This window comes from Nuphar pumila, chromosome 12, assembly GCF_984573655.1.
Source record: "Nuphar pumila chromosome 12, dmNupPumi1.hap1.1, whole genome shotgun sequence".
NCBI classification, from domain to species: Eukaryota; Viridiplantae; Streptophyta; class Magnoliopsida; order Nymphaeales; family Nymphaeaceae; genus Nuphar; species Nuphar pumila.
Window position 1 is genome coordinate 15,723,248 of NC_143260.1, and position 26,149 is coordinate 15,749,396.

Here is a 26,149-nt window from a genome sequence, read left to right on the forward strand (position 1 = left end):
ACACCTCAGGTCTCGTTGACCCACCAAGAATATTTCCATCACTTTACACTAGTCATTCAACTTGTAACATTTTATGAAATTTAATTATGGGGGAGGAGGTGAGGCTAGATGTAGGTATTGTGAGATATTTTGATATTGAGGATACCACTCAGTATATGGTTGAGTGTAACATATTATGTTGTATTACCATGAATATCTTTTACCTATCATAAGAGCACAGGCCTAATAAGAAACCCAGGGTACCAATCTCTTGAGCGCGAGGTAGGGCCTGAGCCCCACATGCATTCATCCGGGGTATGACTAAAGCCTGAAAACTGTCCATCTTTGGAGCATAACCACCTACAATGTCCATTATCATTATCGTGGTCGCAAATGATTAGGGATGGCAGTGGACCTGGGGGACAACGGGGCTCCGCCCCGCCTTGCCCCTTTTGGACAGGGAATGAAGGGCATGAAACGGGAATGGAGGCGGGGATGAAGGTTAAAATCTATCCCCGTGCGGGGATGGACTTACACTTTCCCCCGCCCCGCCCCGCCCCATCCCCATCTCAATCCCCACCTTTCCCTGCCCCGTCCCCAATCTTTAAGGAATGACTATAGACCGAGGGGAAATGGGGCCCCGCCCCACCTCACCCCCGTTTGGACCCGGGATGGAGGACATGAAATGAGGATGGAGGCGGGGGTGGAGGTTAAAATCCATCCCCATGCGGTGACGGAGGCGGGGATGAAGGTTCAGATTTTGAAACGGGGCGGGTGGTGGAGACCTTGTCCCCCGCCCCGGCCCCGGTCCACTGCCATCCCTACAAATGATGCAGGCGTCTAGTAGGGGTCATACCTTATACCATTGCGACAAAATGTTAGAAACAGATGCATGAGGCGTCCTCGGCACCCATTCACAAGGCCAACCATGGAATATTTGTAACGGAAGTATTGGGACAATACATCTTCAGTGCTGCAAAGGTTCTACCACCATTTGGACATGAGAGACGTATTCTGCAAACACAATGAACGGACACCCAAACCACGGGGACGTGACCACATACTAATTAACTTAGTGCAAGATTGCAATCATTACCCTTGATACCGAGGGATCTGTCTCTTATCAATTGCTTGCTAGATTTGATGTCCAGATTGTTTTTGACCACAACTTTATGTTTGAAGTGACTTTTGGTGCTAGCATCATCTTGTTTAATTCATCATTTAAAATTCATCTTTTAAACGCAAAATCAAATTCTAGTATTTTAGTGGTAAAAATGTACTCAAAGTGCTTGTTATAGAATATATGATTACATCGACTACCACTATAAAGCTATTATAAAGTTGGTTATATTTTAAACAAATGTATGCATAGTTAGTTGAAATATATATAAAATATTAAATATCTTTTTTTGAGAATCATATGAAATGCAGCATAGGTTTAGATAAAACCATGAAATAAGAAAAAATAAATAATCCAATTACATTAAACTTTGAAATTTTCTAATTTCATCTAATACATCATATTCTCTTATTATATAAAATTTAGTTTTTAAAAATAAGTAATTAAAATTTTGAAGTGAAGCGGGGTGGGACCCCGTTTTCCCCAATCCACTGCCATCCCTAGTTGTGCTGCACACTATTTTCTTTGCATTTGGACTTTTCAAGCTTAATTTACAATTTTGAACGAGCTCTTTACAAGCCGAGCACGAGCACCTCAAAAGCATATACTACAATAAAAGAAATGCACACACACAAACAAAAAGAGGCCTCTCCTGTAATTGTAAAAATTGAGATAAAAGGGGGCGGTTTTAGTCAACCATTTTGATTGCCATATATATGGTTTTTGTCACATGGTCATGGATGCGGATTCGATATAGATCCAAACAGGAAAATTTATAATTTGTTTGAAAATTAAGACACTAGGAAATAAATTTTTTTATCATTTAATTGGAAAAAATATTTTTTTGATATTAAATATACAAAAGTATATATTTAGTACGGATAAAAGTAGTAAGTTTTATTAAAGGTGTCGTGCCGTCTTCACGTGTCTCATAATGTCTCCCGAACATGGGACCACGTGAAACAGGCTTGATACACGCAATATACATGATGCACCACAAATGCACCTGTTAAAGGCGTGTGAGCTCATCTGTCGGGGGTACACGCACATTGCACCCAGACCTCAATGTCCATCACATAGAGACGCGTGTCCTCTTTCTTTTCTGCTCTCTTCGTATGTAACAAGAAACTCTTTTCTGGTTAGGGCTCCCAAACAAGCCCCACCGCTTGTGGCTTTCGCTTGTAAAGAGCACATTCAAACTCGTAAAACAAGTTTCACAAGAAGATGAATGATAGGTCTTAGGCTAAGCTCCTTTAGTATAATAAGTTAGATAAGTAGTAATAAATATAGACTAAAAATATAGACTAATGATACGGTGCCCTGGGAGTACCTATTCTCACATACTAGAAATAGGTTGTATCTTATCAATTAAACCTTATAGATGTACTCAATATAGTTTATTTGATAGGAATCATGCTTTCAATAATGTGTTTTTGACATAAAAGTAGGATTTTTCAAGTCATAAAATTTTGATACACTGTGAGTGACTGATTTTTAAAGGTCTTAAAAAATATACATATATGCTATAATCACATGATTTTCTACTAAATAATGCTTATATATATATATATATTTATGTCTGATCAACTTAAAAAAATTTACAAAAATTGACAATCTAACGCTTTTATTAGGTGGGAGTAGGTACTCCAGGAGCACCCTATCATTACCAATAATTATATTTTAAAATATGTTATATTATGTCATATAATGCAAAATAAATGATTAAGGCATTTACCAATGGGGGCTCCACTTGTCTGCTAGGCGCAGATAGTGCACATCACCTGGGAAGTTGTAAGTTCAAATCTCAATGGTATTGTTGTATAACGGGTAGGATGCCTAACTCAAGCTTGCCTTTCAATAAACATTTTTTTATGTAACTCATAACTGGTGTCAGAACCAACACTGTTCTGTTATGAGCTACTCTCTCTCTCTCTCTCTCTATATATATATATATATAAGAAAAGTGAAATATTTTACCAATATGTTTGTTGGTATGAATCAAGATTTTCATAGGTTCTTTTTTCAAATCTAAGACTGCATATGCATTGGGCCTCATCCATCTAATCAGATCAAGAAATCAAATTTTTTATGCTTGAATATTTATGAAAATTCTAAGCCATTAATTTTCAACCCTTAAAAGATTCATCTTATACATTGGATGATCCAAGACAATTTCTATAAAACCAAATTTAGAAAAAAAGGTAAAAAAACCTATAAAAATATTGGTACATACCTGTAAACCTATATATATATATATATATTACTCGTGCAACTCTTAGGTGTGCAGCTACGGATGGGATACGAGTGGTCATTCATCATAGGCCGTGATGGACAGCTACAATTGAAAAAACGTGAAACACGCAAAAATATGAATTTGTGTATTTTATCCTTTAATGGCAGTTTTTGGCTGTGGCTAAAGGTACGACTTCGATTTATACAATTTTTAATAATGATGCTCACGTCCTTACACGGGCATTTAGAGGTGTCAAAAATCATCACTAAAAGACAAAAATGCACAAATTTGTGTGTGTGTGTGTGGTGGGGGGGGGTGTTCTTTGCGCCCCGTGATGGATGACCAGTGCCATTCCACTGTAGTTGTGCAACTACCACTTTTTTTTCTATATTGAGAGAAAGAGAAAGCTGAACATATTAGGCCCCATTTTTTCATTTTGCTCGGTTTTGTCTTATAGTTTTGAAGTGTTTTATGATAGATCTGAACCGTTAGATGTGTTTAGCATGCTCGATTTAGTGGGAATCTATTCTTGGATCATGTTTTTCTATGAAAAAAACATGAATTTATGAGCTAAAAAAACTGGCACCTTCATCGCCATTGATTTTAGATCACCGGAAAAATCTGTATACAAGATTCCGGTGATCCAAAAATCGGTTCCTACTAAACAAAATCTATAGATCAATCTATGGTGTTAGATGTGAGAACAGAACGAGAAGGTGGTCTGGATTATATATATATATATATATATATATATATATATATATATATATATATATATATATCCCGATATCCCGAACTCAGCTTGTCCAATGAGCTTCTATCAACTAAAATATGTTAGAAGGTATGACCCTCGCTGTCAATATATTGCTTTATGTCATAGTCACAGATCTGGTTATCGAAATTTTTTAGCAATAAAATGGCAGGCAGGATTTTCAAAAAAAAGAAGTGGTCAACAATTGTGATTATGTTGATGATAGCGCGTTTTACTTTCGCCCGTTAAGCGATGGGCAATCCCGTTAGTAGGGGAGCAGTGGGTCGGATCTAAATCATATACCAGACCCGGTTGAAAGTATTTCAGATATATGGATATAATATATAAATTAGGGGTAATGTTTGCTACCCTCGTGGGTAAGGAACTTTTTAATAAAAAAATATAATATTATATTTATTTCAGTTTTTTTCCTCACCTGGCCCCTTCAAATATGATCTACCTATTAAGTTTAGTAGAAACTAACCTTTGGATCATGTTTTCCCGATGTATATGCCAGATTTTACAAAGGTTGAAAATCAATGGCCTGCAATGTACCAAAATTTTAAACCCTAAAAAAAATAATTTTATGTCAAAAAACTATGATCCAAGGGTCGATCCCTATTACTTTGACCAAGCTGAACGCTCTCATGAGGTTAGATTTGATCAAAACAATATTAGTCACTTTTTGAAAATGACCTAGCACCAGTTATGGCTAGGTGTGCCTGGTTCGACTTCTGGATCTGGATCATCTGCCTATCAAATGAAACAATATCGGTCACTATTTATGCCTTTTGGATTCAACTAAAACAAGCCAGATCCATGTTTCTAAATGATGAATCAGATATGGATCTCAAGCTCAAGCCAGCTTCGATTCGGGTTCATACTGGAGCTCTGATGGAGGCAAATAGAACCAGATGGTACTTGGAAAGTCAGTTTCACCCTTAGCAACTAGGGGCAACTTTTGGAACTTGGAAAGTCAGGTTTTTATCGTATGCACAGGAAGATTGTTACTCATTATAATGTAATTTTGATTTTTTTGGATCTTATCTTTCAAGATTCCTAAGAAAGTGGTGGTGCAATTAGAAACTATGTTTAGAAACTTATTATGGCAAGATTCGGATTCTAGTAAGAGGCTTCATCTGGTGGCATGGGACATGCTATGTAAACCTAAAGAGAAGGCAAAGTTAGACCTTATAGGATTGAGGAACTAAAATATCACTTATCTAGCAAAGCATGCAATTGATATATTCTATGGGGATTCTATGTGAGCCGAATTTATGCGATCCAAGTAACTTCGAACTAGAAGATTTTGGAGAGCAAACTCGAATGTCAGTTCTGGATCATAGAAGGGTATTCTATGGGGTTGAAAATAAATTATGCCCCTCATGTCTTGTGTTGTAACAGATGAGACTGTCACTCGGTTTTGGACGGATCCTTGGATGGTTCCCTGTTGATCTCACTTCTTCTTGAGAAGGAAAGACGTAGGTTGGTATTAAGGATGAGGTAACATTATGTGTGGGGGCATACCTAGTCTTGAAAGCTTGTAGCCTAATCTAATTGGCTTTCAAAATACTCCTGGTCTTGACAGATTATGGTTGAAAAGATTTGTTTACAATGAAAGGGTAAGTCGAAATTAAGAAGATCTAGGATGCCATTCTTATCGATGCGTCAACCCATGAGTGGTTTGTGTTTGTTGGGCCAAAAAAGGTTTCACCTAGGGGTGCGTGGGTCGCTTACTTGGCAGACTTCTAACACAAGATAGATTGAAGGGATTTGGAATAGCAATGCCTAATAGATGTCCTTTTTGTTTCAACCACCAAGAATCTCAATCACATCTTCCTTTTTTTGTACCTTATTACTAAAGTTATTTGGAAAAAACATATGTGCAAAATTTATGAGAAAAAAAAGAGTACTACACTCTTTTATTTTTGGGTTGAAGTGGTGGATGATGTCTTTCTTTCATCTTCTGTGGCGTGAAGTGAAGTGTTGGAACATCACCTTTCATATTGTTTGATGAAATATTTGAAAGCTGAGGAATGCTTCCTACTATGTAGGTGTCATGTTTGATTGGTTGAGTGTCCAAAATAAAATTCATATCTTTGTTTATTGAAACATATTTAACAGCAGATAGCTTTTGGATGCTTGTCCCTAGCTCGTTTGTGATCAGATTTGCTTCCAGCACCTACAGAGACTATCACTTTCTTTGTTTTGCAGTTTACACTAAAAACAATTTCATTTGTTTGGGGGAATAAAGCCAACATTAAACTCATCCTTCATTAAAGGAAGATTGTCTGCCTTTGCTACTGTTTCTCCAGCATGGATAAAAGGTGTGTGATCTCAAATAATTTGTATTGGTTGCAGAAGGGCAATGCTAATCAAGGTTGTGCTTTAATTAGTTGTTTTGCCTGTAAGGTCCTCCTCTTAATATGGGCTATATATGTTCTTGTCCTGCTTGGGAATGGTAATAACATAGTCCTAAAAGACAAGCTACCCTCCTTGGGTGACCTGACCATTTGTAAATTCACATTTTTTAAATATATTCTAGCTCTGCTTCAAAAAAACAAAGCAAAACTACCAAGCATGTCTGTCTGTCAACAAGCCCCTCTAGGTTTGGGGTGAAAATGGATTGGGTCTAGTAAGATATCTGATCCAAGTCCAACATTGTATTTTCAGATTCTGATATCCTTAACACAAGATCAGAACACATATTCAGATTGGATTCGCATACGCTCGATCACATTACCTTCTGATTAGGGCTGGCAATATTGGGTCGGCTACCCGACCCATCAGGGTGTACCCAAACCCATCCAAGTAACAAAATGTTGGGTTCGGGTCTGAGTTTTTCCATGTCACGAAAATGAAATCTCAAACCCGTATCTGTATAATTTCATGCAGAAGTTTGCTTTTACTTAAAACACATATAAAACATTTGGGTCGGGTACCCAGCAAAAATCATAACCCAAACCCAGCCTGTCATCGCTCGGGTCGACCCAAATATTATTTTGGTGGACACTTTTTGTACCCATACCCGAGAATTCAGGTCAGCTCGGGTCAGGTACCCAGTACATACACCACCAGTTGACAGCCCTATTTCTGATTCAGATCACATTTTTTGTGCCAGATCTACGTGTGGATTTGAACCAAATCCAATCCGTTTTCCTTTTTTTTTTAACATGTAAAAATCTTGTTTTTTAGCCGTTTTTTACGGATCCAGTATTGCCATTTGTACTTCAGATCCAGATTTAGCCCCACGTCATTAGATATCAATCTGATAGGAACTCATGTCCACATCTACATTTCAGATTCAAATTCGGATCCAGTATCATCCAGCCCATATCCAATCCGTTTGCATTTTGAAGGCCGAGTCAATAGATGGGGAAGTCCATCCATTATGTGCTGTAGAATTTTTACGTGCGTGGTTGTGATTCCCTTTAACCAACTTACACAAATAGTTAAATTGCGTTTAGGTTTGCTGAGATTACAGTTGGGAAATATAATCTTATCTCCTTATCCAGAAGCCCGGGTTTATCTCCGAAAAAAGGGTTTTTTTTTTTTGAAAAAAAGGATTGCTTATAAAAATATATATGATTTTTTTATAATTCAAAATTCATATTAAAAAATAATTGTAATTCAAATTTAGACCCGGTTTTATGTTAATTTTTCAAATTTATAGTCCCTTAACTATTCTCCCTTTAAACATAGTTTTTTTTAACAACCCTTTAATCATAGTTAATAGTTTTACCGCTATTAAATACTAGTAGTCTAGTATGGTATATGTGGCTCTAGATAGATAAAGTTTATACATAATTTTTGTTATAATAAAAGAATGATTAAATGAATAATAAGTATGTATTTAAAATAATTTTGAAAAATTATTAAAAATAATGTATATCTTATATACCACTTGTAACTGAGTAAGGTAAGTTGTGATAATTTAAGGGAGATATGCAATGTTTCCTACCTTGAAAAGTAACTTTAAAACGAAAGGGGGAGGTATATGCAACGTTTCCTATTTTGAAAAGGTAATAATCGTCCACAAAAAAAAAAGGAAAAAATAAAGAAAATGTAATGATTAATGTTGTGTAAAAATTACACGTGCCAATTTATATATATATATATATATATATATATATTTTTAAAAAAATTATAAATGCCCCAAGAAATTTATAATTCCATCCAAGGGCATGATAAGTATGTCACACTTGAGAAAAAGTTTTAAAGGAGAAACATTTTAGCATCCAATAACCATGCTTTTGCCTTTATTAGATTTAAAGACAAAAAAATATGCTTTTTTTACCACTATTTCCTTGTTAATCTCTCTCTCCAATTCTCCATAGAGGTAAAATTGACTTTTTAATATCATGAATTTGATTGAAAATAAGAAAGGCCAACTCAGGATTTCCTTTTGGTTGAACATAAAATTAATAAGGCATGCATTAGAATTAACAAACTTGTTGGATATGAATTTGAACAATAAAAAATTTGTGGTTATGTTTTTGCAAAAAAAAAATACCCCCCCCCCCCCCCCAAAAAAAAGAAAAAGAAAAAAAGATTCAACTTAATCAGAAAGAAAAAATGGAGGTCGTCTGAATGGCCAGTGGGGTTTGGCAGTGAGGGTGCTGAAATGAAGGCACCGGATCAAACTACGCTGGCGCGTGGGTGTGTCCGCAACTTTTATAGGTAAGTTACGTAAAGTAGGGGTGGTTGTGAGGCCCACCCAGGGTTTTCCTTGATTCGGCGAGGGTTCCTAATCATAAAAAAAAAACTTAATCAAACATTTTTCAGCTTATCTATCCAAAAAGATAAGAGAGAGAGAGAGAGAGAGAGAGGCTTTATATGAGATTTCAACTTAACCGAACGTTACCCAAAATTGGTCAAATTAGCTAAAATTATATACCTCACAACCAATCTCTTCATCCTCTCAGCGTGAAAAACTCACTAAATTAAAGGGTATGCTTTTGTATTTAAGAGCATATTTAATTTGTTTTTTTTTTTACAAGATGAAAATATAAATTTTATTAAGGATATTTTTGTCTTTTCTGTATCACGCTTCAGGAGGAGAGAGAGACGGGGGGGTATAACCTTCTTTTTCACATCTTTGGAAAGAACGTTAAAACAGATATCAAACGCGGATAAGACTAACAACCCGGAGGTTACGTGTAAATTAATTAGCCCTTATCCCCTCTTCATTAATCCCCCCTCTCGTTAAACAGCACACAACTCACACTCTCCCGACTCCTACTTTAAGTAAAACTATCTTCCCTTCTTCCTTCCTTTCTCTCTATCCCTCAAACCAGAAACCATTATAAATACCTTTCTCTCTATCCCTCAAACCAGAAACCATTATAAATACCTCTCTCTCTCTCTCTCTCTCTCTCTCTCTCTCTCTCTTCTGTGCTTGAGACGAAGATGGTGACCGTCACAGTCGTCCGATCCGTCGTGGGGATCATTGGTAACAAATTTTCTTCTTTTGATTCTTCTGTTGCAATTGGAAACTTGATTGGTTTTGTTTTCTTTTCTTTCCCTCTTCCATCTTTCGTTTTTTGTTACGAAGGGTTTCAATGCTTAAGCTTTAAGATTTATGGTTTCTTGATTTTGTTAAAACTTGTGCAGAGCAGTGGATTACGTATCGCTCTTTCTAACCCTTTTGTGTTGGGTTTCTTGAACTAAAAGTATTGTGGTTTCTTAGCACGGTGCAGTCATGGGTAGAACAATAAAATTTTATTATTGTTCTCTCGAGGAAAAGGATTCAAGATTTTTGTAGATTTTGATCGAGAGGAATATTTTGGTTTCGTTTGAACGCATATTAGGAACTTGGGGTTTTACTGATCATCATCACAAGAATCGGTTTTACTTACTTTGTTGCCCTCGTATATTTAAAGCATGTTATTGCTTTCTTGTTTCAGGAAACATAATTTCGTTCGGGCTGTTCCTCTCTCCATCGTGAGTACCTCTCTCTCTCTCTCTTGGTAGGGCTGACTTGTGAATGTTATTAAGTTGACTGAACGTCAAAAGTTCGAACCCATGTATGTCGTCGCCTGTCGCAAGGTCTAGTGAAGGATTGGGGACAGAAAGTAAAGTCTATCCCCGGCTCCATTCTCGCACTGGTTTTGATTTTAACCTCTATCCTTGTTTCATGTCCTCCATCCCTGGCCCAAACGGGACGAGGCGGGGAGGGCGGTTGCCATCCCTATTAATACTCTTATATTATCCAAAAAAAAAAGCAGCATTTTTGTTCAATAATTAAGGATGAATGGCGTTTCGCTTTTGGGGAGGAGGGATTGTTATCCCCAAAACACGTATCGGTTAGGGGGTAACATCAGGATGGCTACCCAATATTGGGCGATTAAGATATGACATCAGTTATCGGTCATATTGTATATAATTGATAATCGATTATATTTAAATCTTCACCGCACATCTCACTTGGCCATCACACACACTTTCATCAAATGAGATGCGGGGCGGTGATGGAATATGACAAGTAATATGATTATGTCGTAATCAATGTTGTCAATATCGGTATCGGCCATGAATCGTTTGGCCAACGATTCAGGTAAATCGGCTGATACCGATTCTCAAGTGAATCCTTCTGAATGGGGCTAAAAAATAATTAAAAAATATTTTGTGTCAATCATGACCGTGTTAAAACCATTAAAATAATAGTTAAAAAATAAATTTTAATCATTTTTTACATTTATTAAAAAATAGCCAATTCAGGTTAGTATTGTATCGATTTTCTGCTGATACGTATCGGCCGATTCAGGCCGATACTGATAACATTGGTCATAACCGTTCTTCAATAAGATGATGCCTAAAATGGGTGTTTTAAAACGGGCTTGGATCTGGGGTAAAATATATTTACCCCAATCCTGTCCACACAATATTTACCGGAAGCTTCCAAAAACACTGAAATTCTCAGTTTTCAAATAGCATGAAACCACAAATTTTTTTTTATTTGTACTTTTGTAAAAAAAAAATGTGGGAAAGTACATCTCAAATCCTATCCAATCAGAAACTCCCAAAAGCTCAGATTTCATGAGCTTTCTTTGGAAGCGTGAAACCTGCAAGCTCCTTTCATGCTTCACAAGTGTTTCGTAAGAAAGCGCGTTTTTCTTCAAGGAATCGTTTCTTTCATTAATTATAGATTAAACTTTTTTTATGCTGAAAGTACACTTTTCATGTTACAAAAATCGCATTTTTGATTATAAAATCATGTTTGTTTCTATTATAAAACTGATGAGTACCTTTCATAAAGTTATTTGTTTAGCTTCTTTTTTTTTGTCATGACCTCATACTTCTTTGCTTCCTACTTGCATCCTCTTATGCTTCTTAAGCATTTGATTGTTCACACTAAAAGCCATTTTCTAAACACTCACTTCTCATCTACGTTTGGTTTGTTGCTTCTTGCATCCACTTTTTGCCATGGAAGCTATGGTGCCTCCCAAAAAAGATGTAGGATAAGGCAATTTGCTTCCACTGATGCCCTATGTCATACCCCTCTTAAAAATTTTGATGCAAGTTGTTTTGATCAAATCTGACACTATAGATGGATTCAACATGATGGATGTAGTAAAAATGGATCCTTGGATCATATTCTTCAAATTCATGAAAAATATGATTTTTAAATCGTTATTTTTGTTTTGTTAATCTTGTTTGGCCATTTAAATGTTGATCTTCACTAAATAAATGATATAGATCACAATCTGTGGAGTCTGATTTGATCAAAAAACTTGTATCAATGAAATCCCAAGGAGGAGTATGAAGATGGGGATGAGTGAAACCGATTTGGGGATAAGGTAATATGATAAAACCTTTTTTTTTTTTTTTGGGGGGGGGGGGGGGGGGTTCGAAATCACCACCATCGGTGGTGTTCATCTTTGCGTAAGCGCCTTGTGGTGGGTCTCATTTTGCATAATGAATGGTGGTGCATGTCAACAAGTTGATGGGACATCACGAGTTTGAACCGAAGCAGTTGGTGTCCCTTACCACAAGGTCTGACCTGGGTGAGCTGTGCAACAGGGACCAGGGATTTTGTCTGAACTGGACCTAACTATGCTTTACAAAGGGCCATTCTCTGCCGAGTGAATATTGGGATACTTGTGTTCTTTTTCATGAATTGGGAAATAAAATGAACCTAACTTCTGATCATATGTTTTCTTTTTTCTTTGGATGTGAAAAATTAGGCCAACGTTTTATAAGATATGGAAGAAGGGCTCTGTCGAAAACTTCTCGCCTATACCCTACCTGGCGACGGTGTTGAATTGCATGCTTTGGGTGTTCTACGGGCTCCCAGTTGTGCATCCTCACAGCCTGTTGGTTGTCACCATCAATGGAGTCGGATTGGTTATTGAATTCATTTACCTTTCCATGTATTTCGTCTACTCCACAAAGAAGCAGAAGGTCTCTCTCTCTACATTTTTGGACAACCCATCTTTATTTATTATACATGAAACCAACTTTAACATCATGTTTGTATTCCATGCATGGTCGCCAATTCTTTATTGAATATATTCAATAAAGATGATTGACGTGTGCCAGACTCTATTAATCTGATTTTCCTATTTTGTTTCTTTCGGTGGATGATTTCTCTCATAAGTTTTTTATGTTTTAATCAGATGAATATGGGAGATAAATGTTTTCCGATATCCCAGTTATTACACTATTACTCACAAACAATGGATGTTTCTCTCAGGTAAAACCACTGTTGATACTATCCAATGAACTCATCTTCATGGCCGTTGTTGTTGCCGTCACCCTTGCTGTTTTCCACACTCATGAGAAGAGAACGCTGTTCGTTGGCATTCTATGCATCATATTCGGCACTTGCATGTATGCTTCACCCCTCAGCATCATGGTGAGTGTTTCTTGGAGATAGTTTATGCAGTTTGAAGTCAGAGGTTTGCAAATTATTGAAAAGTGGGGAATGTTTGAAATTGGTCATGACCTTCTCTTTGTGTTGCATGCAGCGATTGGTGATCACGACGAAGAGCGTGGAGTACATGCCCTTTTATCTGTCCCTCGCTGCCTTCCTGAATGGTGTCTGCTGGACCATTTACGCCTTCCTTCCCTTCGATGTCAACCTCATTGTAAGTCCATGCTGTTCTTCTTATACCAATAATATTTTAAAGGTGCGTTAGGGTTTAAGGTCCTGATGTGTGCAGGGATGTCATGTGGTGTGGGCCCATGGTCCTATATATCCCAGCCATGTGAACGACCTACCTGATAAGATCAGGTTGTCATCATATCCAAGATAATAATTGAATGACATACCTAATCAGATCCTTGCTTTTTGAGGATTTGACTTATATATTTGTTTTTTTAGCTCATGGTTGATCAGGTGCAATCACTGCCACACTTTTTTATCTAACACCTCCAAAGTCATCTCTTTTTTTATCATTACTTTGTTAAATGTAGGATAGTGACGAGCTTTGTTCATGTTTGAGTCCATAATGGCAGGTTTTATAAGACTTGGTGATACTTGTTTTAGGGAGCCCTTGACCTTGAGTGCTTTCTTCAACTTTTTTAGCGCATTAAGTGATCAGTGAGTTTTGTTTTAAAGACAATGATGAACCTATTGATTGCTAATTAGATTCCAAACGGGCTTGGAGCACTATTTGGAGCGGCTCAGCTGATACTGTATGCATGTTATTACAAGTCAACCCCGAAGGACAAAGCAGGTGCTGATGGGGCCCCCAATAAAGAAGCCCAATTGCCGACTTCCCGGTCGTCTGTGGGACCCGGCATGATATCGATGCAAGAGACTGTTTCTATCAATGTGGAAGGAAGATAAATCTACATTTCGGTTCTGGATCTTTGAAATCCGATTAAGGTGTGTTTGATGACAACGTGGGTTAAGACTTATCCACAGTGGAGTTCTATGCTATTTTTGGAAAAAAATCAAAAACTTTTTCCTGCTAGTTTTTCTTTGTTTTAATGCTCCTTTCTAGAGGATGAAAGTGATGTAAATGACTTGTTTCCAGTTGGCTTGAATTGTTCGCCTTCCTGATGATGTTTCCACTGAATTGTGGTTGAATGCTGAGCTAATTTGTTTGAATTGTTAGACCTTCCTGCTGTTGTTGCAGAAACTGTGACTGACTTCTGAGCTAATTTGCCAACGATGAGTAATGAGCTAAACTGTCTTAAATGCTAAACGAAAAATATTCTAAATGAAACTTGCTAAATGGGTTGCTTGGACTTTTTGTTTTATTTTTAAGTTTTGACCATACAAAAGCTCTTGAACCGATTGATTCACACAGTTTGAAAAATCAACAGATTAAAATATTTGTAAATTTTTTAGGGTCCAATTTTCTTTTTCATTGAAGAAACATGTTCCAGGTGTAGTAAATCAACTATATGCTGAACACATATGAGGTCAGAATCGTGAAATAAGACACTAGTGAGAAGTAGTTCCTATATAATTTATGCCTTAAAACGCTTTTGAAAAAACATAGTTGGATGCATTTTTTTTTAACCTAATACTAACCTACAGATGTGTTGTTCATCATTGCTTATTCACTAAACCATGTTTTGGCCCGAATAGATTCAATGAGAAACCTTTGTTTTAATGTGGCCAAGTTTTTGTTCAATATCAGTCATTGATTTTTAACGTATTGTAGTAGTAACGTATCACCTTCTGGGTGGAATTGCCACAACATTACAACATCCAATTTGAGTTTGGAGATCTCCCCTATCCACGAGGTACATTAGTTCATGTAAAGTAAATTTAAGTTATTTCATCGACAGGGCTGTCAATGGGTTGGGTCAGGGTTGACCCGGACCCGCCCATATAATTAATGATCGGTTTCGGGTTTTGCTGGGTCACAAAAATGGAATCCCAAACCCGGAACCACATAATTTCAGCATCTTTTTATTAAAAATACATATACAATACTTGGGGTATCCAGCAAAAATACTGGGTGGGGCCGGGTATCCAGCAAAAATCATGATCCAAACATAAGCTGCATATTGCTCAGGTTGGGTTTGGGTTGACCCGAATATTATTTGGGCGGGCATTTTGCATGCCCATACCCAGGAATTTGGGATCGGGTACCTGATACATACCCGTCGCATTGACAGCCCTACAATCACATGGGATGTAACCAACCACCCGATCAAAGAAATGAGATGGTGAGCCTGAAGCCTGTGCACGAGACATGTTTTAGTGGCAGTCACAAAAAGCTGAAAACTTAGTGGTGGTGACTGTTACTAAAGACCTTTATTGGCAGTTAAGAACGACTATTAAAAACAGTTTTTTGGGATTTTTAGGAAATGTGAAGCACAGTTTAGATGCAGTTTGTAGCACTTCAATTTGCACACACACACACACACACACACACACACATATATATATATAGTCATTAGAATATGAGAAGTAATGTGTGAACCGCGGCTTACATGATTTTTTTTTTATTTTCTCTTGAAACTAATCGCCAGATGTGATCTACATGCTTGGTTTTATAAGAACCTGCTCTTGAATCATTCTATTTTGATGCATAAATATGAATTTTTTAAGGCTTTAAAATCAATGGCTCATAATCTTCATAAATATTCAAGCATTCAAAAATCACATTTTTTCATCGAAAATATACAATCCAATGGTTGATTCCTAGCAAATTCACCATGTCAAGCACATCCAAATGGTTGGATTTGCAAAAAAAGTGTTGAAAATGCCCATATTTCTAGTTCTCATATTTCAATTCTCGTATATATATATATATATGAGAGAGAGTAATGAGTAGCTCCAAAACCGTCCTAAACAGCATCAAAGGAGTGAGGTTTCATATGTTTGATTTATCCGAACCTGTACATGTATTTTATATAGCTTAGTAGAAAACAGACACTAGATTAAGCAATTTTTGTGTTTCGATGTGAATTTAAAAAGATTAAAAATCAATGACGCATAGTTTGAATTTGGAGACCTACCCTATATATGAGAGAGTATTGACTCTTACTAGTTTGTTGTTACCTTGTGGGTGGAATTGCCACAACACTACAACATCCAATTTGAGTTTGGAGACCTCCCCTGTATATGAGAGAGAGAGAGAGAGAGAGAGAGAGAGAGAGAGAGAGAGAGTAATAAAAGTCAATGACGCAATACTAATTTGTTGTTACCTTCTGGGTGGAATTGCCACAGCACTGCTGCATCCAATTTGAGTTTGGAGACCTCCTCCATATATGAGAGAGTACGAGAGAGAGAGAGAGAGATATAGTATTAAAAATCAATGACGCATACTAATTTGTTGTTACCTTCTGGCCACATCACTGCAACATCCAATTTGAGTTTGGAGACCTCCCCTATCCAACATTAGTTCATGTAAAGTAAATCCAAGTTATTTCATCGACATAGTAATGCCAATGGGTTGGGTCACGATCGACCCGGGCCCACCCATATAATTAATGATCGGTTTCTTGATTTGCCAGATCATAAAAATGGAATCTTAAACCCGGAATCACATAATTTCAGATTTTTTTTTATTAAAATTACATATAAAATACTCAGGTCAGGTTGGGTCAAGTATCCAGCAAAAAACTGGGTTGGGCAAGGTACCCGGAAAAAATCATGATCCAAGCATAGCCCGCAAATTGCTCGGGTCAAGTTTGGACCCAGATTTTATTCGGGTTGACTCGACTGTTATTTGGGTGAAAATACATAAATTGATTGGTTAAAAGTGATGCTTAAGTATGCATTAGGCCTCAAGTGCTATTAGGTTTATATACTACAATGTCATGAATAGTTTGAGCTTGTGCAAACTCTTAGCAAATTAAATTGATGATTACTTGTGAACACCTTCCATATCTGGGAAGATAATGTAGCAGCATGGTCTATGAAATGAAATGAGTTCTATTTTTTTTGCATTATGTGGCATAAATCCGTACGTATATATTCAAGTGCAACAAAGAGATATACAATGTAGTAATAATAAAGCTGGTAAACTAGCCAAACAAACTAAACAAGGCATGTTTGGGCTCGGCTCATTTACCAGGGGATTGAGTTCGTGACTTGTCTCGTGTACTTGTTTAGCCAAGCCGAGCTTGAGCTCAGCTCATACCTGAGTGAGATGTGCCAAATATGAGCTGGCTTTTGTAAAAACATTTCATGTTATTTATACATGGAATATATATTTTCATATATTACACAAAATATATTTTTTATATATATTACACATAATGGTTCATATTTTATGTATATTTTCTATGCATCGCTCTTTCTATATATATATATATATATATACAGTTCATATAGTCACTAGAATACGAGAACTGAAAATAAGAGAACTACCATGTGAACCATGATTTTCATGGATTTTTTGCTCTTTTCTCTTGAATCTAACTGTACTGATGTGAACTACATGCTTGGTTTTATAAGAAACCATCTCTTGAATCATCTGATTATGATGCATAACGAGAGTTTTTTAGGGCTTTAAAACTCAATAGCTCATAATCTTCATAAATACTCAAGCATTCGAACACCACAAATTTCATCTAACAGTTGATTCCTAGAAAATTTACCATGGCAAACACATCTACATGGTTGGATTTGAAAAAAAAAATGCATCGAAAATGCCCATAATTTTAATTCTCATATTTCAGATCTCTCATTTATATATACACTCTCCAGAGCTGAGTCAAGCCGAACACCGTGTTCGGTGTTTGTGTTTGACTAGTTTAAGCTAAAGGAGCTGCTCATAGCTCGGCTTGCCAGTCATACGAACCGACCATGAGCGAGTTCGTGATGAGATGAGTTACGAGCTGCTCAGTTTTTTTACGAACCCTAAACATGAATACTGAACTATAAGATTGTATTTCTATTGGCCCTTGAATATCAATTCTACCCTTAAGGTCTGTGTTTGGAAACCAGAGGTGGTAAGCGAGATAGAGAATTGCGAAAACCCTGCTGTTTGGGATTCTAATATTGGGAGATGGCCAGATGGGAGTGGAGATGGCCTCTCATCTCCCGTTTTTCAACTACACCCTTAAAATGTCCTCTCGTCCCCCCGTTCCCACCTCCAGTCCCATCTCCATCTTTCAAACATAGCTTTGGTGCTTTCTGAATTTCTAGTGCCAATTAAAGGCTTTTGTCCACGTTCAAGAGTGTTTAGCTAAACCACCAGTCATTTCATGGTCTAAAAGGAATCAACATAATGTTGCATAGTCAGTTAAAAAGTTAATTATTGATCTATGGGACCCCGTATTTGCTTCATTAGTGACATATCAGATGTGGCATCACAATCTTCACAGGCCTAATTCAACATGAAAGACCTTGCTTGTGACCAGCAAAAAGCAAACTACAGTTTATTTTAAAATGGTGCTTGCTTTTCATGAGAAACAACAATTTGCTCACAGTGGAAGGGAATTGTGGGAAAATGTTATAGATAATATTTTGACACCAAGAATATCATTTGCATTATTCCAACCATTTTATCTCTTTCGTGCCATTGCAACTTTGGGGATACACTCAGATTTCCATTAGCAAGTCGCCCTCGCTTCAGTTGGTGGTTTGCGCATCATTAGAGGGACGAGTATTCGCAGACTGAGCTTAGGGAGGCGATAGACACTCTTGATCACTCTAAGGTGAATTCTCCTTTCTTTCTTTTTTTTTTCTCTTTTCTGACTTTTCCATAATTTCCTTTATGACTGATTCCTTGATTCTGACCTTTCCTTTCATGTGTCTTTCTTTAAGGTCATTTGGAGACCGTACACTACGGAGGAGGAGCAACATTTGGATGGAGCCCTCCTACTATACTACGCTCCATGCACACTCTTGTTCTACAGGATCAAAGAGTCATATTATCCAAAAAATGACATGTGTTGCAACCACTCCGGCTCAGGCTGGCGGTTCCTGCGGGCACCTATGGGGGCAGTGACTTTTTACTTGTCCCTAGATAGAGGCGGGTGTAGAGAAGATGGAGGAGGCGGGCACCATTTAGAGGTAGTGGAGCCTACTGGCAGCTCCTTGAGAGCGTTTGGAGGATGACACGAGCTCTATGGTGTACTTGGGTCCCCTCCATTGTAGACTTGCTGATGTCGGAGCGGCGAATTTAGTGGATGAGTAAAGAGCAGAGGTGTCAGAAAGAGAGACAGCGACAACTGATGAGGCTCCTACTGGTGGAGACATGGAGGTAGAAATTGAGGATTTTGTGGATCCGGCTACCTTCATTGTGGTTGAGTTATTGGGCAGATCACCAAGACCTCGGCGTACACATTTTATAGATGTTGAGGAGGAGAATGAGCAACCACCACGACAGTGTCCCCGCACCATGCATGCCCCAGTTCAACAACCTTCACGGGGGCTTGAGGTATACTGCTTGTCCTTTTCACTTTTTTTTTTCCTACTGTGATCTGGATCTTTCTTGCTACTGACTTTTTGTTTTTCTCAGGAGGAGGAGAGGCAAACCTTGGAGGCTTGGATCTGCACTCTTGAGGACATGGTTGAGGCTCAAAATCAGGAACTGATTGAGCTACGGGCCTGACGAGCTTCCAGGTGGGTTCCTCGATTGAGCAGACAGGAGAGGTCGAGGAACTAAAGAGCATGGTGGAGTAACAATGGACTGCTCTGGAGGAGGTGCAGAAGGCCAAAGACTCTGCCTATGAGGAGGGTTAAGCAGCTTCAGAAGCGAAGGTCGTGCGGCTTCGTGCTGAGGTCGTCTGCGGGGTATTATTCTTTTCCTCTCATTCTCTCTTTCTTTTGTATTCTTTTTAATATAGGTCTTTAGCATTTAGGATAATGATATAGAGATCATACCCTATTTATGCTCATAGGCCACTTTATTTCTTTTTTATAAAATTTTGACAAAAAGAATATTTTTTTTAAGACACTAACACTTTCCTTTTAAAATTCTTTTGCAAAAGAAGAAGCATGAGGAGTATCATGACAAGCTCAAGGCCTCCATTAGGATAAGTTGGAGAATTGAGACTCATCGAGGAGTTGTATGCCCAATCGAATGTGTTGTTGGCTTCTATTAGGATAAGTTGGAGTCCCTCGACATTTAGATCAGGACACCGTGGATTAACTCATTCTGAGGGAGGCCTCCACTACCTGCGAAGAGTGACATGGACCAATCAAATATCTCTTTATCAACTAGGGGCACCACAACTGGAGGACCTGCAAGGCGTATCACGAGTTTGGAAGGCTGAGACAATTATGCCTACTAGGAGTCCTGGGAGAGAGCTGGAGTGATCTTGGGGGGTTCATAGAGACAGGAAGCACCCTAGTTGCTATTTATCTCTCTTTTTGTTTAATGTAGAGACCATGACACTATTATAAATTTTTTTATGATGATGATGAAGTGCATCCATGATTTTTGCTATGACATGCTATGCCTTTTGGAATTCTTCCTGCCTTAAGAATGCATAACTGAGAAAACAAATATGTATAAAACTAATTAGCAACACTTTCTTTCTTAGGGAGCGAACTACCTTTTAGTGAACTTTTTTGACTATTTTTTTTTTCATGAACTTGTGATAGGTGTGTTACTTATGCCCCTAATTTCCTTACTCCAATGTACTTCCATTTGAATGGATTCCGAAGTTTGGCAACTTCAGCATTTCTGTCTTTCATTGTTATCCTGAGTTAATAAGAACCGGTTTGGCATCTGTCATCACCTTCCTTATTGACTCTTAATAGAGATAAAAAGACATCTAATCATAGAATCTCAGAATTAAATATCTGTAGTGCCAGACTACTGTTGGTCTCACGGTGACTGAAACTCTATATAGCATCAAACAAGGAAAAGTACTTTAGAGATTTTTCATGCCCCTTTGAAAAGAGAATATTGGAGATAAGTCTAGGTTCACCTTAGAGAAGTTCACCTTTTATGGATTTTCCTAACTAATAACTTCCCCAATTCCTCTGTTTGGATAAACACATTTTTTTTCTCCTTCGCATGTAGCCCTCTTTTTGGCTCTTTCAGACTTTCTTACATGTGTGGCTGCTTTGGATCTTTTTAGCTATCAAAAACTTTTGCCACCTGAACCTATGACTGAGTGAAAATTTTATGAGAAACCACCAAGCCTAGGGGTATGACAATGTTTTTTCTTGCTTTAAATACATAATTTTTCCACACATTTGGCTTATTTTTTTCCTTATTTTTCTCTCATCTAGCTTGGCTACTGGATGAGGTCCTCCTAAGGTTAGTAGCTAGGGATCTCTTGGGTCTGACCAAAGAAAATTGAGAAGCAAGTCCAAATAGGAGATGGCTTGAGCCCAATCTTAGGCTCATAGAGTTGGTCATCTAAGGAAGTCCTATGTGGTCTTATGTCATTGACTCAGGACATCTAGTTATGAAGTTTCATTATTTGCTTATAGAAATCCCTAGTTATGATACAATGATTTGGGCAACCCCTCTTCCATCGCTAATCTCTCTTAGGTTAACCATAACATTAGAATTTGGGTTTTCACGAATTTACTTTTGATTTATCTTCTTAAAAAAGACACATTTTCATAAAATAAGATAGGATATTTTACAAAGTTTTTCAAAGAAGATTCAATCTAATAATAATTTTTTTTCAAATACATGGCTTTGGTTGAATATGAAAATTTAACTCCATTGAAATTCATTAATCAATATGAATTCTCAAGCAAGACTTGTTTAACAATGTATGGTCCTTCCAAATTTTGGTGTCACTTTCTCAAAGGGTAAGGTCCATTATAGTGAATGGATCTCATGACCATATCATTGACTTTAAAGGATTGATCGATCATATGCTTTGCATAGTATCACTCAATCACTCTGATGTATTCCTCATTATGTTCAAATGCTAGAAGCCTTTTCCCATCTAAGAGATCCAACTCAGCCAACATGAGTTCTCGCTGGGCTTCTAAGGGCATTTCTAAGGCAGTGACTAACCTAAGTGAGGGCAACTGCACTTGCAAAAGCAAGATGGCTTGAGTTTTATACACTAGCTCAAATGGGGTTGCATTGGTAGGGGTATGGATGGTGGTGTGGTATGCAAGCAGTGCATCATGCCCTCAATGACACAAATAATGATTTTGTTGGTGTCTTGTAGACCGTTGATTCTGGCTAATGAGACAACTTTCACCCACTTGATGAAATACTCATTGGCATCTAAAATGTAGCGATGATTGTTGGATGCATGCAGATGGATTGGACCTATGACATTAAATGCTTAGATAAAAAACAGATAGAAAAATGCAACGAAAAGTAATGCAGATGATGGTGCATGGATAACATTAACATGTTCTTAACATTCTTTATACTTCTTGACATGATAATAGAAATTGTGGTCCATGGTCAACCAATAGTACCCTGCTCTCAGGATTTTCTTGACCATCATCTGGACAACAATGTTCCCTCTGTAGAAACCACCACGAAATTCCTCTAAGAGTTTCTAGGCCTTCTCCCCATATAGGCATTTGAGGTCACTACTATATTTCTTTTTGTAGAGGACTCCACCTAAGAGGTAATACCTTTGGGCTAGTCTCTTAATGGCTTTCTTATCTCTAGAATGGGCATTTTTCAAAAAGGTCCTATTTTTCAGGAAGTTCTTAATATCATAGAACCAAAGTTTTTTTATCTTTCAGAGCCTAGTAATTGGCCTCTTCTTGACTTGCTTTTTCTCACATCATATGTTGGCTTTTCTAGCTTTTCGATTGAGAATGATTTTTTATCTTGCCTCTGCTTTATTTTGATAATGGAAGCAAGGTTTGTCAAATTATCAGCAAATTAATTATTGTCTCTTTTAACATGAGAGAATTCACAAGAGTAAAAAAAAATTATCAACTCCAAGATCAAGTTTATTTATGAGGCTAATCCTTTTTGCTTAGTTGTCCATGCCCCAGTAACTTGTTTGATTACCAACATTGAATCGCCTTGGGCATGGACTTTTTTGGCTCCTGCTTCTACAAATGGGGTCTTTTCACCTCTGGGGGTGATGATGACAAATGCAATTCCTGATCCATTAATATTTTTAGATCCAACAAAATACAAGTGCCAAATTTTCTCATGATCTTCTTTAATTGTCAAGATATTTTTATCAGAAAAGCCATCATTAACTCCAGTTTTCTCATCTATGGGTAGGTCACCTATAACTTGCCCCTTGATTGATTTTTGGGAAATATATTTCATATCAAATTTCATAACACTTGTCATCTTGCAATTCTTCTGGTTAAAGCTACATTTTCAAAGACATTTAATCATATCAAGTCTAGACTAAAACCTAACTTCACATGCTAGCATATAATGTCTTAATTTCTAGGTCACCCTATAATACTTGGTATTTTTTTAAATTTTTAAATATTTAATTTAATTTAATTTAGGATTTTTTTTATTTGAATTATCTAATAATTGATTTATGAATTTAATTAATTATGGGTTAGTAGCATGTCATGGATCCTATGTTGGATCATGAACCTTTTAGATAAAATCTATAATCCATACAGGAGCCTATTATTCATAGAAATTAATATTTAAATTTTAGAAAAATAAGAAGAAACCCTAATTAGGTTTAAGTTGACTTTTTGTTTTAGTTTTAGTAACTTCTAGAGAAGAGGTTTAGAGACAGTGAGAGCCCAATCAGGAAACCAGGGTGGGATGCCCCCGAACAACGTCATTTTTGTTTCTAAAAAAAAATTGATTGATCGATTTGGACGTTCTTCATCTCGAGGGCATCAAGATCGACTATCTATACACCTGAATTAGTAGTGATTTGAGTGTTGTAGAAATTCATTCTTAATTGCAGGTTGGAAATCAAGGTTTTTTTATGTTGACTATTTTTCTCGATCAATCTGAATGGCATACAATTAAATTAAAGACCATCACAATGATCTACATTTTGAGAGATATCGAATCGGCTATTTAAACGTCAATTGCGGTTGAGTTTTTGTGTTTGTGGGACTTTCGAAAGGTCACTCTGTCACCTAGAGGAATACTCCAGAAGAGGGGTGGTTGGGTTCCAATAGGAAACCCAACCCCCTCTATAAAAGAAGGTGTAACCCCTTTGTCAAACACCAATCCAAGTTTTTGGTGAAGAGAGGGAGAGAGTAGAGAGAAATAGGAGAACACGGTTTGGGGAGAGGAGAGTTAAGAAAAAAGAAAATCGGGCAAAACCCTATGTGAGTTTTTGTTCTTTTTCGGTAACCGGCCATGGGAGCCGACCGCCATGTGTTTTATTTATTGTTTTTGCAAGTAGAATGATACGAGGTCTGTAAATCGACCTTGAACAACATCTATGTGGTGAGAAAGAGAGATCTATGGTATCTTTTAAGAGATCTTTGAAGTTTTGTGTGTTTTTGGTTGTGGTTTGTTGTCGTTCATGCATCTTTGAGGTTTTCAAATTTTTTATACATCAAAGGTACATGATTTCTCATTATTCAGCATGTTTAGGGCTTAGTATAGGTTGATCAAGTATGGAATCATGTTCCTACAATTTGGTTTAATGTATATATTGATTTTTAAACCCTAGTTTCAATTATTTTGTTGGTTTCTAATCGTAGGTTTGATTTAGTTTATTTTTTATGCAAGAACGATATAGTTTGATGTTTAAATTCATGTTCATATTAGATTTGATGTTTACAACATCTCAAGTATGCCCATGCATAGATTTAATATGGTTTAGATGTGTTAAAAATATACTTTGAGGTTTTCATAAACCCGAAAGTTTTTTCGAGATTCGCTTTTGAGAAAAACATGTTTTTCTTGCTTGAAAACATTGGTTTTGAGTTATGTATGTTATTTTTGTAATTATAGCATATTTAGATGTTGATATGCATAGGTATGATGTGCTTATGAATTATTAAAAACCGTTGGATGCATAATTATTTTGTTTTTCTTATGAAAATCATGAAATTAGTTAGGGTTTGATTTAAAAAGCATGCTATTGTGTTTTTACAAGCCTGGACACTTTTCAAGAATTTTATTGTACACCCAAACGGTTTGGCCAAAAATTTCCAAATTTTAGAGTGATGTTTCAAACACATATAGGAAGTCCCAAAAAATATTTGACATTGTTCGAGGTCCGGAGGAGTAAATACGACCTCCGAAAGTTGGAACAAAATTTTTGTTATAAAAGAAATTATGTATTTGACTGTACTGTCTTGTGGATTTTATTTCTCTTAATCTTTTTCATGGTTATGGGTAAAATTTTATATGTGTTAGTTTACATATGAAAAAACTTTCAATAAAAATTTGATGCAAAGATTTATTACGGCCTATGAATTAAAAAATAATGGAAGATGACTTCAAAACGTAAAAAATTCTGGAGCACAATCTATCCATGAACCTGAACAGGCTGCGATCCATGAATTTTAATTCATAGCTGGGATAGAGTTTGAACCTAATTTCTATGGAAGATTCTTTTAGACATGACCATCTACCTACAATAATTTTTATAGGATTTTTCTCCTTCTGTAAAGTTGCTGGATTGATGCTTCTTCGGAAAGACTAAACTTTATAGGTTTGTTCAGGGAACAGAAAACTAATTTTGATAAATTATTTATTGTTTCATGCTCTGAACCTGATTGAGGCAAGGTTTATGGCTATTCTTAGCTAATATATCCGTGCATCTATTATAAAAATTTAAATTTTTACTCACTGTTGTTTGGCCATGACAGAATTTACATTGACTACTAAAATTCAATCCCTTCAGTTTCGAATTAAAACTCTTGTGATTTCAGTGTCATGGTTCTGAAAGTGAACTAGTGAGACATGGTTTGGTTTCAAATTTGAACCATATGATTTATGTACATCATGATATGTGATATTGTATGTATGTTCATGTTAATCATGTGATCTTGGTATGTGGCTTATGAATGTTATTTGTCGTCTAACGAGTAATGCCTATTTGAATGCATGACACAGTTCGAAAGAGTGAACCAAATTATATTGTGGCTTATGAGTAAGCTACATGTGAGTCTATTGATGGTTGTGTGCTAGTGCATATGAATGTCATAATTTTGTACTTGCATTATTTATATTGTGATATAATGCATATGATTGATGGCACTTGATAGCACACAATAATACATTATTTAATGCATGGTAAGATACAAGATCTAGTTTTTGTGAGTCCATGTTAGTTCTTAAGAGAAGAACATGTGTTAATTTAT

At 36.8% G+C, this 26,149-nt stretch overlaps 1 protein-coding gene across 1 annotated transcript; it reads left to right on the top strand.

Moving 5' to 3' along the window:
• Window positions 1–9,492: 9,492 nt before the first annotated feature.
• Window positions 9,493–13,937, top strand: LOC149820113 (bidirectional sugar transporter SWEET5-like). Its single transcript, XM_089983334.1, has 6 exons — window positions 9,493–9,535; window positions 9,990–10,026; window positions 12,270–12,486; window positions 12,779–12,940; window positions 13,053–13,172; window positions 13,676–13,937. The coding sequence occupies exons 1-6, from the start codon at window positions 9,493–9,495 to the stop codon at window positions 13,874–13,876; spliced, it is 780 nt and encodes a 259-aa protein (XP_089839460.1). The 3' UTR covers window positions 13,877–13,937.
• Window positions 13,938–26,149: the final 12,212 nt, after the last annotated feature.